Source organism: Lutra lutra, chromosome 3, assembly GCF_902655055.1.
Source record: "Lutra lutra chromosome 3, mLutLut1.2, whole genome shotgun sequence".
Classification (NCBI taxonomy): domain Eukaryota; kingdom Metazoa; phylum Chordata; class Mammalia; order Carnivora; family Mustelidae; genus Lutra; species Lutra lutra.
In genome coordinates this window covers 118,876,246-118,890,754 of record NC_062280.1, presented here as the reverse complement: position 1 = coordinate 118,890,754, position 14,509 = coordinate 118,876,246, and the positions used below count along the sequence as shown (strand labels likewise).

Genomic DNA, 14,509 nt, shown 5'->3' with positions numbered 1-14,509 from the left:
CCCATAATTTAAAGAATCATGGTCTTTATATAAGAAATACCTTAACATTTTAAAATAATATAATAAAAAATGTCAGCAATAATATGCTAAGTCACAAGAGAGGCCCCAAATGAACAACCACATGACAGAGATACCTGAATAGCCCCTGTCATTGGTCTTCCCATCGAGGATGCCAGGGATGTCTTGGACTAGCAAACAGAAAACTAAATTAAAATGATTCCAAAAAAAATCTACATTTAATTTTATAAAAACCAAGTTACAAAAATTTTCTTCATAACTTTTTTCTTCATTCTATTGGCAAGTAAACCTAATCCTTTCCATTTATAACCTAAAGATATAAGATTAAACAATAAAACTCTAAAACAAGCCTCAGCAAACTACAACTATCAGCCTTTGTCAATAACATTTTTTTGGAGTACAGCCATACCCCACTGGTCTGCACACTATCTACAGCAGCTTCTATACTACAAATGCAGAGTTTGGTAGCTGCAACTAGGGACTATGACCTGCAGAGCCTATACTGCCTGGCTCTTCACAGAAAATGTTTGCTGTTTTCTATTCTGAAGCACCACTAAAAATCAAATTTATGAGTAATACAAGCTTAGGCTGATTAATAAAACCATGTTTCACTTAACACACAGTTATATTATGTGTATGACTAATTTCCTTATTCATACCAATAAATATGAAGTCAAGTGTCCTGGACTTCTAGGTACTAAAACCATTTTTCTGATCCCTACAGAATATTACAATAAAGACTAGGAAATACTATTCTACTTCATTCTTTTGTTTTTCTCCCACTCTCCCTTTGGATGCTAAAGACATCCAAATTTGGGCAAGACTTCAAACTTTTCCTTTATGGATTTTTATATAGCATCTTTCCTCCAAATATCTCAAATAAAAGCAACACCGAAATATATGCCTCTGAAAATTTTCTCAAGTTTTATAATTTTATTTTTCATGTATTAATTGGTAAGTTTTAAAATATAAACATCATTACTTTTATATAACATTTAACTTCACATAGAAATATGAATGGAATACACATGAGACTTGGTAATATTACACAAAAAATGAAAGGAAGTCAATCAACAAACACAAGGTTTACAAATAGAAATGATAATAAAATATTTTCTGATAAATTTATAATCAAAATGACTACAATATAAAAGCTATTAATCAAATTAGACTTTTATAAGGTTTGTAACTATCTAAAGTGAAAAATATATCTGGGTCACAGACTGAAAGATAACTCAAATTATTTAGAACTGCCTAAAGTGAACTTATGGATGAGAAAAAGCACCTTAGTATTTTTAGCTTAAGTAAACCTACCCCATATCCAGTAGCTACAGGTCTAGTAACTGCTGTGCTTGGTATTTTAGCAGTTATCTTGGGGAGGAAAAAAAACATAGTTAATAGAATTCAAATTAAGCTATACAATAGAAAACTAGAAAAGCAATGAGAAATATAGACTCATCAATAGAGTAATATTTATATAATATTTAGAATAACTTCTCTTAAATTACTCTAAATATTAAGGATCCCAGGTATTTTAAAGTATTAAGAAGGAGAGTTATTCTGGAATTCATTTTAAAGGAGAAAAGAAATTTGAGAATTATCAGAGGTACCAGTGAGAAAGGTTAGTTTTCATGACTGCTTCAATCATTCATTATGTATACTGACTACTGCCAGCCGCTAGGCCAATAAACACAGGATCTGGCATCAGAGAATCTACATTTAAATTTCAGCTCTCCTTCTACCAGCTGTTTTTATTCATACTTTTTTGAACCTAAATTTTCTCACCTTTGAAATAAGGATATCCTGATGCCAAAATTGTAATTGGAATCAAACAGGACCATGTAGACGGAAATGTCCCATATGTTAGTTGTTAGGCATATTTGTTTGAAATATTTGATTAAAGCATCATTAGTACAAAAGCTCTACTTCTGGTTATGATGGACTGCTGTTTTAAACAACTTTAAATAACTTTCCCACTAAGAATAACTAAAAAAGCTAGGAACATTAAAAAAAAATTTTTTTTTAAGAATTGTTTCTCCCTCTTTTTTTTTTTTTTAAAGGATTTTATGTATTCATTTGTCAGAGAGACACACAGCAAGAGAGGGGACGCAAGCAGGAGAGTGGGAGAGAGAGAAGCAAGCTTACTCCTAAGCAGAGAGCCCAATGCGTGGCTTGATCCAAGGACCCTGGGATCATGACCTGAGACGAAGGCAGATGCTTAACATCTGAGGCGCCCAGGCACCCCAAGACAAAAATATTTTTATAAAAAATCAATTTGAATATATTAGAGAACCAAAAAGGCAGTGAAGAATTAACAAGGTTTCAAGATAAGGAAAAGGAAAAGCTAGAGAGGTATTCCTGCATCTGAGCCTGCTTTTCTCCAAAAGGCATGACTAAGAAGCTGAACACAGCTCTCTAAAGACTCTCTTAAGACATAAAATGTTGGAGTTGGGGGGGCGGTGCTGCCACGGAGGCAGCCTTGGTGATACTCTAGGCTTTGACTGTGATCTCAAAAGGCTATACTCTACAACTGAAAGTAGATAAAAAGCATACAAGCCCTCATAAAAACTGAAGTCCAATTTGGAACCATCTCAAACTCAACTGGATTAAGGTGAGCCAGGACTCCTAATGTCTCTAGGACCATAAGCAAAAATAAATTCTCTAGTGAAAGGTAAGATCATCTAGAGTTGTGCTAACCAGTGGAACTTTTCTGCAGTGGTGAAAATGTTCTTTATCTGCCCTTTCTGGTAAGAGCTATTAGCCACATATGGCTATTGAGCATTTGAAATGTGAGTGATTGGTGTAATCTGAATTTTTATATTTTACTTTATTATAAATAGTTTAAATGTACATAGCCACATGTACCTAGTCATTATTATACTGACAACTTAGACATATACCCTTAAATTATCTCTAAAATTTTTCATTTACAATGCCTGACATTGAATCAAAAACAACCTGACATTCAGGAGGCAAGACTACCTAATGAAAAGGGAAGAGAAACAAAAGACTAGAAAGACACTCAGAAAAGGATACATATAATGGAAATGTCAGACACAGACTTCAACATAACTATGCTTAATATGATCAATGAATTAAAAGACAAGATTGATAACTTCAGCAGAGAACTGGAAAGTATAAAAAAGGAATAAATAGAAATTATAGAACCCAAAAACAGTTGAAAATGTACAATTCTGGCATTGTCAAGGAAGTAGTAAAACACTAAGTAATACTAGACTTTAATATTTTAAAGATGAGTATTGTAATCTTTAGGAAAACACTAGAGAGAATGGTTAAAGAATGTAAACGCACAAGGTAACATTGGGAAGATATGGAATAATAAAAAAAGAAATAAAAGAAGGCAAGAAATAAGAGAAAATGATACATAAAAGAGTCAGAAAAAACAAAAAGCAAATAGTGAGACAAGTTAAAACCAAATCAGTAATTTCATTAAATGTAAATGAACTAAATACTTCTGACCACATTTTAAGAAAAAAACTCAGTTACATTCTGCTAATGAGAAATACATCTTAAATATATGGATATGGAAAAGTTGGAAGTAAACAGATGGGAAAGACATATCATGCACACCCTAGACAAAAGAGAGAGATGAATATATCAATATTTGACAAATAGACAAACAGCATGACTAGATATAGGACATTTCAAAAACAATAAAAGGCGCAATTTACATTGAAAATATAATAATTTGAAATAGTTCTTGCTCCAAATATATAAAGCAAAACTCTAAAAAAGGAAATAAATCCACAGTGTAAATTTTGATATCTTTCTAACAGAACTAGTAGCCCCCCCAACCCAAAAAAATCAGTAAAAATATAGAATTTTTGAACAAAACCATTAACAAACTTGATCTAACTGACAGATCTTAGAAAAAGCTGAAAAGGAAGGATATGTGTCTCAGCAATTTTCCATGAAAACAAACTAAAGAGACCATTATTCTTTTAAGTACTTACTAATGACTAAATTGGTGTTTCAGTTTTTTACTTTTAGCATGGGATTGATCTCCTCAGATAAAATGGATTCTACGCTGGTTCTTTATTTATTCACTTATATCCTCATCTGCAATGCCCTTCTTCCCATATCTCAAGTCAGTCTTAATTGTACATACCCTTTAAGATACAACTGTAAATTTATCTTCTAAGCAGTCTTGCTGATTGTCCCACTAGTGACAAATAACCTCTTTTTGTGGTCCCATAACATTTGTACTCTTTTCTTTACAATACTTATTACATTATGCTTTGAATATATGTATCCATTTTATTTTCCTTCATAAGATTATAAAGTCCTTGGAACTAGCTAGAATTTTATCCCTTGAGTAAGCCTACCACCTTTCACATAAAAGTTAAATAATTTTTCCCTGATTAACATAATAAATAGGATATGGAGAAAATATTCAATATGGGGTCAACAGACTTAAGCTCTGCCCCAATTATGGATACCTGTGAGATCTGGCCCTCTAGGCCTAAGTTTTCTCATCTATAAAATGAGGATCTCTAAAGCTGCTCTGAATATCACTGAAGGGCCAGCATGATAAAATGATCACCTGATGTCTGATACCTGAAATCACTAAAAATACCATTTACCATGATCAAGTGGGACGTATTCCTGGTTGCAAGAGTGGTTCAATATTTCAAATCAATCAATGTGGTATGCTACGTTAATAATAAAGGATAAAAACCATGTGACCATTTCAATAGATGCAGAAAAAGCATCTCACAAAGTGCAACATCCATTCCTGATTAAAAAAACCCTCAACAAAGTAGGTTTAGAGGAAACGTACCTCAACATAATAGAGGCCATATATGAAAAACCCATAGCTAAAATCATCCTAAATTAGGGAAAAACTGAGAACTTTTCATCTACAGTCAGGAATAAGACAGGGAGGGGGAGGAACAACATGGCAGAGGAGCAGGAGACCTAAATTTCATCTGGTCCAAGGAATTCAGTTAGATAGTTATCAAACCATTCTGTATACCTATGAACTCCACAAGAGATTGAAGAAAAGAATAGCAGTAACTCTACGAACAGAAAAGCGACCACTTTCTAGAAGGTAGGGCATATGCAGAAGTGAATTTGAGGTGATACATGGGAAGAACCACAGGGGTAGGAAGTCTCCATCACCTGGGTCCCAGCAAGTGACAGAGCAAAGTCATTTCAAGTAGGGACCCCACAAGTGGCAGATGTGGGGAACAATCTTCTTCCTCCACTGGGAGGAGGGGCAAGGAGCACACTGAGGAATCTACTGGATTTGGAGACTCTAAACGGGGTCGTGCACCAGAAAAAGAAATGCTTGGTACAGGCCAAATGAGCATGGAACATGGCCAAAGACCAGGGAGATGGGAGTAACTGACTGCTTTCACTGAGGCACACTGAGGAATGGAGCCCCAAGGTTTCTCCTCCAGGGCTGGCGATTGGGAGGCAGCCATTTTCATTCTCTTCCTCCAAAGCTATATAGAATTCAGGGAATAAAAGCTACCTAGAGCAAACCCAAACAGATTGCTTAGCCCGGCCCCTGGCAAGGGTGGTGCAATTCTACCTCAAGCAAAGACATTGAGAATCACTGCAACAGACCCCTCCCATAGATCAGCAAGAACATCCAGCTAAGACCAAGTTTACCAATCAATGAAAACTGAAAAACTCCAGCACTAGGGGAATACAGCACATAGAATTCATGGCTTTTTTCCCCACGATGCTTTAGTCTTTGAGTTAATTTTTAAAAAATTTTCTTTAATTCTTTTTAAAATTTCTTTCTTTCCTTTTTCAACCAACATCTTATCATATCAATGCCTTATTAAAATCTTTTTTAATTTTCATTTTTACTGTCATACTCTATCCTTTCATTATATTTAACCTTATTCTTTTGGATATACCTAAGTTTTTCTTTCAGTTAAAATTTTGAGATACAGTTTCTTCTAATAGACCAAAATATACCGTATATCTAGTATATGACTTTTTTAAGATTTTATTTATTTATTTGACAAAAAGATGGAGAGAGAGCACAAGTAGGCAGAGTGGCAAGCAGAGGAAGAGGGAGAAACAGGTTCTCCGCTGAGCAGGGAGCCCGATGCGGGGCTCAATCTCTGAACCCTGGATCATGACCTGAACCGACGGCAGCTGCTTAATCAACTGAGCCACCCAGGAGCCCCTTATCAAGCCCACTTTAAAATTTTTAAAAAAATTTTCATCTTTACAGTCATATTCTATCCCTTGCTTACTCTATTTTTGTATGTATGTAAGTTTTTCTTTCTTTGAAATTTTGGGAGGCAGTTTCTTCTAAGAGACCAAAATACACCCCAAATTAACTGGGTGACTCTGTTCTATTCACCAGCCTAATCATATTCTTTTTTTTTTCTTTCTTTTTTCCCCCCTTTCTTTTCCCCCTGGTTTTGGTCTCTTCTGATTTGTTCAGTGTATATTTTTCTGGGGTTGTTGTTACCTTTTTAGCATTTTGTTCTCTCATTCATCTATTTTTTGCTGGATAAAATTACAAGGCAGAAAACGTCACCTCAAAAAAGAAGAATAATAGGCAGTACTGACTGCCAGGGACCTAATCAATATAGACATTAGTAAGATGTTGGAACTAGAATTCAGAATGACAATTATAAAGATACTAGCTGGGCTTGAAAAAAGCATAGAAGATACTAGATAATCCCTTTCTGAAGAAATAAAAGAACTAACATCTAACAAAGTTGAAATAAAAAAAGGCAATTAATGAGGTGCAATAAAAAATGGAGGCTCTAACTGCTAGGATAAATCAGGCAGAAGAGAGAATTAGTGATATAGAAGAACAAATGATGGAGAATAAAGAAGCTGAGAAAAAGAGAAGATAAACAACTACTGATCATGAGGGGAAAATTCAAGAGGTAAGTGATACCATAAGATGAAACAATATTAGGATAATTGGGATCCCAGAGGAAGAAGAAAGAGAGAGAGGAACAGAACATATATTGGACCAAATTATACTGAAGAACTTCCCTTCAGTATAGGAAACAGGCATCAAATGCAGGAGGGGCAGAGAAACCCCCCTCAAATCAATAAAAACAGGTCAATACCCCGTCATCTCATAGTAAAACTTACAAGTCTCAGAGACAAAGAGAAAAGCAGCTTGGGACAAGAGCTCTGTAACCTAAAAGGGTAGAAATATTAGACTGGCAGCAGACCTATATCCACAGAGACCTGGCAGGCCAGAAAGAACTGGCATGCTATACTCAGAGCAAAAAATGAGACAAATATGCAGCCAACAATACTATATCCAGCTAGGCTGTCATTGAAAATAGGAGGAGAGATAAAAAGCTTCCAGGACAAATGAAAACTAAAAGAATTTGCAAACACCAAACCAGCCCTACAGGAAATACTGAAAGGGGTCCTTTAAGCAAAGAGAGAGTCTAAAAGTAACATAGACCAGAAAGGAACAGAGACAATATACAGTAACAGTCACCTTACAGGCAATACAACGGCATAATATTCATATCTTTCAATAGTTACCCTGAGTGTAAAGAGGCTGAATGTACCAATCAAGACACATGGTATCAGATTAGATTAAAAAAACAAGACCCATTGATATGCTGTCTGCAAGAGACTCATTTTAGACCCAATGACACCTCCAGATTTAAAGTGAGGGGGTGGAAAACCATTTACCATGTTAATGGACATCAAAAGAAAGCTGGAGGGGCGCCTGGGTGGCTCAGTGGGTTAAAGCCTCTGCCTTCGGCTCAGGTCATGATCTCAGGGTCCTGGGATCGAGCCCCGCATCGGGCTCTCTGCTCAGTGGGGAGCCTGCTTCCTCCTCTCTCTCTCTCTCTGCCTGCCTCTCTGCCTACTTGTGATCTCTCTCTCTCTGTCAACTAAATAAATAAAATCTTTAAAAAAAAAAAAAAAAGAAAGCTGGAGTGGCAATCCTTGTATCAGATAAATTAGATTTTAAACCAAAGACTATAGTAAAAGATGAGGAAGAACACTATAACATACTTAAAGAGTCTATCCAACAAGAAGATCTAACATTTGTAAATCATTATGCCCCTGGCCTGGGAGTGGCCAATTATATATATATTAATAACAAAATCAAATAACAAATAACAAAAATCAAAGAAATACATCGACAATAATAAAATAATAGTAGGGGACTTTAACACACCCCTCACTGAAATGGACAGATAATCTAAGCAAAAGATCAACAGGATATAAGGGCTTTAAATGACATGCTGGATCTAATGGGCTTCACAGATATATTCAGAACATTCTATCCGAAAGCAACAGAATACACATTCTTCTCAAGTGCACATGAAATATTCTCCAGAATAGATCACATCCTGGGTCACAAATCAGGTCTCAACTGGTACCAAAAAACTGGGATCATTCCCTGCATATTTTTGGACCATAATGTTTTGAAACTTAAACTCAAGCACAGAAGGAAAGTTGGAAAGAACTCAAATACATGGAGGCTAAAGAGCATCCTACTAAAGAATGAATGGGTCAACCAGGAAATTAAAGAAGAATTTAAAAAATTCATGGAAACAAATGAAAATGAAAACACACTGTTCAAAATCTTTGGGATACAGCAAAGGGGGTCCTAAGAGGAAAGTATATAGCAATACAAGCCTTTATCAAGAAACAAGAGAAAGGTCTCAAACACACAACCTAACTTTACACCTACAGGAGCTGCAGAAAGAACAGCAAAGAAAGCCTAAATCCAGTAGGAGAAGAGAAATAATAAAGATCAGAGCAGAAATCAATGAAACAGAAACCAAAAAACAGTAGAACAGATCAGTGAAACTAGGAGCTGATTTTTTGAAAGACTTAATAAGATTGATAAACTCCTGGCCAGATTTTTCAAAAAGAAAAGAGAAAGGACCCAAATTAATAAAATCATGAATGAAAGAGAGATCAAAACCAAACCAAAGAAACACAAACAATTATAAGAACATATTATGAACAACTATATGCCAGCAAATTAGATAATCAAGAAGAAAGGGATGCATTTCTAGAGACATATGAACTACCAAAACCGAACCAGGAAGAAACAGAAAACCTGAACAAACCCATAACCAGTAAGGAAATTGAAGCAGTCATCAAAAATCTCCCAACAAACAAGAGCCCAGAGCCAGATTACTGCCTAGTGGAATTCTACCAAACACTTAATGAAGAATTAATACCTATTTTCTCCTAAACCTGTTCCAAAAAATAGAAATGGAAGGAAAACCTCCAAACTCATTTTATGTGGCCAGTATTACCTTGATTCCAAAACCAGAAAAAGACCCCCACCAAAAAGGAGAATTACAGACCAATATCCCTGATGAATATGGATGTAAAAATCTCACCAAAATACTAGCCAATAGGATCCAACAGTACATTGAAAGGATTATTCACCACAACCAAGCAGGATTTATTCCTGGGCTGCAAAGTTGGTTCAATATCTGCAAATCAATCAATGTGATACAATACATTAATAAAACAAAGAACAAGAATCATATGATACTCTCAATAGATGCTGAAAAAGTATTTGACAAAGTACAGAATCCTTTCTTGATCAAAACTTTTCAAAGTGTAGGGATAGAGGGTACATACCTCAATATCATAAAAGCTATCGAGGAAAACCCCACAGCAAGTACCATTGTCAATGGGGAAAAACTGAGAGCTTTTCCCCTGAGGTCAGGAACACAGCAGGGATGTCCACTACCACTGCTGATATTCATAATAGTACTAGAAGTCCTAGTCTCAGCAATCAGACAACAAAAAGAAATTAAAGGCATCCAAATCAGCAAAGAAGAAGTCAAACTCTCACTCTTTGCAGATGATATGATTCTTCACATGGAAAACCCAAAAGACTCCACCCCAAAACCGCTAGAAGTCATACAGAAATTCAGTAAACTGTCAGGATATAAAATCAATGCACAGAATCAGTTGCATTTCTATACACCAACAACAAGACAAAAGAAAGAGAAGTTAAGGAGTCAATCCCATTTACAGTTGCACCCCAAACCATAAGATACCTATGAATAAATCTAACCAAAGAGGCAAAGAATCTGTACTCAGAAAAGTACAGAATACTCATGAAAGAAATTGATGAAGACACCAAGAAATAGAAAAACGTTCCATGCTCATACATTAGAAGAACAAATATTGTGAAAATGTCTATGCTACCTAGAACAATCTACACATTTAATACAATCCCTATCAAAATACAATCAACTTTTTTTCAAAGAAATGGAACAAATAATCCTAAAATTTGTATGGAACGAGAAAAGACCCCAAATAGCCAGAGGAATGTTGAAAAAGAAAGCCAAAGTTGGCAGCATCACAATGCCAGACTTCAAGCTCTATTACAAAGCTGTCATCATCAAGACAGTATTTTGTACTGGCATAAAAACAGACACATAGATCAATGGAACAGAACAGAGAGCCCAGAAATGGACCCTCAACTCTATGGTCAACTATTCTTCAACAAAGTAGGATAAAATGTCCAACGGAAGGAAGAAAGTCTCTTCAACAAATGGTGTTGGGAAAACTGGACAGCCACATGCAGAAGAATGAAATTGGACCATTTCCTTACAGCACACACAAAAATAGACACAAAATGGATAAAAGACCTCAGTGTGAGACAGGAATCCATCAAATCCTTGAGGAGAACACAGGCAGCAACCTCTTTGGCCTCAGCCATAGCAACTTCTTCCTAGAAATATCACCAAAGGCAAGGGAAGCAAGGGTAAAAATGAACGATTAGGACTTCATCAAGATCAAAAGCTTTTGCACAGCAAAAGAAAAAGTCAATAAAACCAAAAGACAACCGACGGAATGGGAGAAGATATTCACAAATGACATATCAGATAAAGGGCTAGTATCCAAAATATATAAAGACCTTAACAAACTCAACACCCAAAGAACAAAGAATCCAATCAAGAAATAGGCAGAAGACATAAACAGACATTTCTGCAAAGAAGACATCCAGATGGCCAACAGACACATGAAAAATGCTCCATATCACTCGGCATCAGGGAAATACAAATCAAAACCACAATGAGATACCACCTCACACCAGTCAGAAAAGCTAAAATTAACAAGTCAGGAAACAACAGAAGTTGTGAGGATAGGGAGAAAGGGGAACCCACCTACACTGTTGATGGGAATGCAAGCTGGTGCAGCCCTCTGGAAAACGGTATGAGGTTTCCTCAAAAAGTTAAAAATAGAGCTACCCTATGACCCAGCAATTGCACTACTGGATATTTACCCCCAAGATATAAATGTAGTGATCTGAAGGGACACATGCACCCGAATATTTGCAAAAGCAATGTCCACAATAACTAAACTATGTTAAGAGCCTAGATGTCCATCAACGGGTAAATGGAAAAAGAAGATGTGGTATATAAATATATACAATGGAATATTATGTAGCCATCAAAAAATGAAATCTTGCCATTTGCAATGATGTGGATGGACCTAGAAGGGATTATGCTAGGCAAAATAAGTCAAGCAGAGAAAGACAATTATCATATGATCTCACTGATATGAGGAATTTGAGAAACAAGACAAAGGATTATAGGGGAAGGGAGGGAAAAATGAAGTAAGACGAAACCAGAGAGAGAGAGACAAACTATAAGAGACTCTTAATCTCAGGAAAACAAACCGAGGGTTGCTGAAACGGAGGCGAGGAGGAGGGGTGGGGTAGCTGTGTGATGGACATTGGGGAGGGTATGTACTACGGTGAGTGCTGTGAATTGTGTAAGACTGATGAATCATAGACCTGTACCCCTAAAACAAATAATACATTATATGCTAATAAAAAAATTAAACTAAAAATAAAAAAGAAAAAAATAAAAAAGGACGGGTGCCTGGGTGGCTCAGTGGGTTAAAGCCTCTGCCTTTGGCTCAGGTCATGATCCCAGGGTGCTGGGATCGAGCCCCGCATTGGGCTCTCTGCTCAGCAGGAAGCCTGCATCCCCCCCCAACCTCTCTCTGCCTGTCTCTCTGCCTATTTGTGATCTCTGTTTGTGAAATAAATAAATAAAATCTTTTAAAAAAATTAAAAGGAATAAGACAGGGATGTCCACTTTCACAACTTTTATTAAACATGTACTGGAAGTCTTAGCCATAGCAATCAAACAACAAAAAGATATATAAGTCAAATCCAAATTGGCAAGGAAGAAATGAAACTTTCATTATTTGCAGAAGACATGATATTCTATATAGAAAACCCAAGACACTCCACCAAAAGACTGGTAAAAGTGATAAATGATTTCAGTATAGTCACAGGACATAAAATCAACATACAGCAATTTGTTGTGTTTCTATAATGAAGCAGCAGAAAGAGAAATTAAGGAACCAATCCTATTTACAATGCTACCAAAAATAATAAAGATACCTAGGAATAAACCTAACAAAAGTGGTGAAAGACCTGTATTCTGAAAACTGTTGAACACTCATGTAAGAAACTGCAGAAATTCAAAGACATTCCGATTGGAAGAACAAATATCATTAAAATGTTGATACTATCCAAAGCAATCTATACATTTAATGCAAATCCTATCAAAACTGAGAGCATTTTTCACAGAACAATTCCGAAATTCCAAAATTGTTCCAGAAGACCCCAAATAGTGACAGCAATCTTGGAAAAGAAAAGCCAAGTTGGAGGCATCACAATTCCAGACTTCAGGTTATTTTACAGAGCTGTAGTAAGCAAAAGAGTATGGTCCTGGCACAAAAATAGACAAGTACATCAATGGAACAGAACAGAAAACCCAGAAATGACCTCACAACTATATGGCCAATTCATCTTCAACAAAGCGGGAAAATATCTATCGGAAAAAAGACAGCCTCTTCAATAAGTGGTGCTGGGAAAACTGGACATCCCCATGCAAAAGAATGAAACTGGACCATTTCTTTTACCATAAATGAAATAAACTCAAAATGGATTAAAATCCTAAATGTGAGATCTGAAACCATAGAAGTCCTTGAAAAAAGCACAAGCAGTAATTTCTCTGGCCTTGGCCATAACAACTTTTTTCTAGATAGGTCTCCTGAGGCAAGGGAAATTAAAGCAAAAATAAACTACTGGGACTATATCAAAATAAAAGGCTTTCTGCACAGCAAAGGAAGCAATCTAAAAAACTAAAGGCAAACTTTATCTAATAAAGTTACTATCCAAAATACATAAATAACTTATAAAACCCAAGTGATCATCATCACTTACCACCTGGGAAATGCAAATCAAAACCACAGTGAGCTACCACCTCACACCTCTTAGAGTGGCTAAAATCAACAACATAAGAAACAGCAGGTGTTGGCGAGGATGTGGAGAAAAAGAAACATCCTTGCACTGTTAGTGGGAATGTAAACTGGTACAACCACTGTAAATAACAGTATGGAGGTATGTCAAAAAGTTAATAATAGAATTACTCTATGATCCAGCAATTGCACTACTGAGTATTTACCCAAAGAAAATAAAAACATTAATTCAAAGGGATTCATTCACCCCTATGTTTACAATAGCATCATTTACAACAGCCAAATTATGGAAGCAGTCTAAGTGTCCAACGATTGATGAATGGATAAAGAGATGGTATATATATAAAATGGAAAATTATTCATCCATATAAAGGAATGAAATCTTGCCATTTGCAAGGAAATGGATGGCGCTAGGGAGCATAATGCTAAGCAGAATAAGACAGAGAAAGACAAATGTCATTTGATTTCACTCATATGTGGAATTTATGAAACAAAACAAACGAGCAAAGGGAAAAAAAGACAAATCAAGAAACAGACTCTTAGCAATAGAGAATAAACTGATGGTTATGGGGGGGGGAAGGGTGTGTGAAATAGGTGACGAGGATTAAGGGGGGCACTTGATGTGATAAGCACGAGGTGATATATGTAACTGTTTATTCACTATATTCACTATATGCTACACCTGAAACTAATATAACACTATTAACAACAGGAATTTTAAAATAAAATAAAAAGTGGCTAAGATGGCAAATTTTATGTTATGTGTTTTTTTTTATCACAACAACAAAAAAATTTCACTTACTGGAGGTCTTCTGCCATGACTAGTTCTCACTGCTTGCTGAAAAGCTGTGTCATTCTCTAATTCCTAAAATGAATAAGCAAATTCAACAATTTAACAACATGAAGTGAGAATTAAGGAAAATAAGTTTAATGTCCTCTGTTTGGTACTCATGATCCTCTGTAATTCATCTCACCCCATCTGTTGGTACCCAGATAGCAGCTAAAGGACTCTTGTCCTCAAAGCTCCCCCCTCAAGCTTCCCTAATATCAAGGCTCCTTCCTTGTCTAGGAAGAGGAATACTGGTAATGTCAGTCAACTGTAAGGGTATCTTATCTTATTGGCCACAATTTAAATTTGTGGTATCATTATGCCTGGATAAAATATCAAGTACACAAGGATATGGCCTTTATTTTTCTTTCTTCCGAAGAGCTAGAGCAGTAAGAGCAGAGAACCATCTCTTTCTCTCCCTCT

At 35.9% G+C, this 14,509-nt stretch overlaps 1 protein-coding gene across 5 annotated transcripts in view; it reads right to left on the bottom strand.

Annotated features, from left to right (window-relative positions):
- IFT88 (intraflagellar transport 88) overlaps nt 1–14,509 on the bottom strand; it is a 162,155-nt gene that overhangs the window by 139,178 nt on the left and 8,468 nt on the right. For 4 of the 5 annotated variants that reach the window (XM_047722866.1, XM_047722862.1, XM_047722864.1 and 1 more), the window contains exons 3-5: nt 14,060–14,122; nt 1,333–1,389; nt 135–188 (exon numbers count right to left, since the gene is read on the bottom strand). In XM_047722866.1, coding sequence (XP_047578822.1) covers nt 135–188; nt 1,333–1,389; nt 14,060–14,122 — 174 coding nt within the window. The remainder of the gene's footprint in view (nt 1–134; nt 189–1,332; nt 1,390–14,059; nt 14,123–14,509) is intronic. The other variant, XM_047722865.1, reaches the window with a different exon arrangement.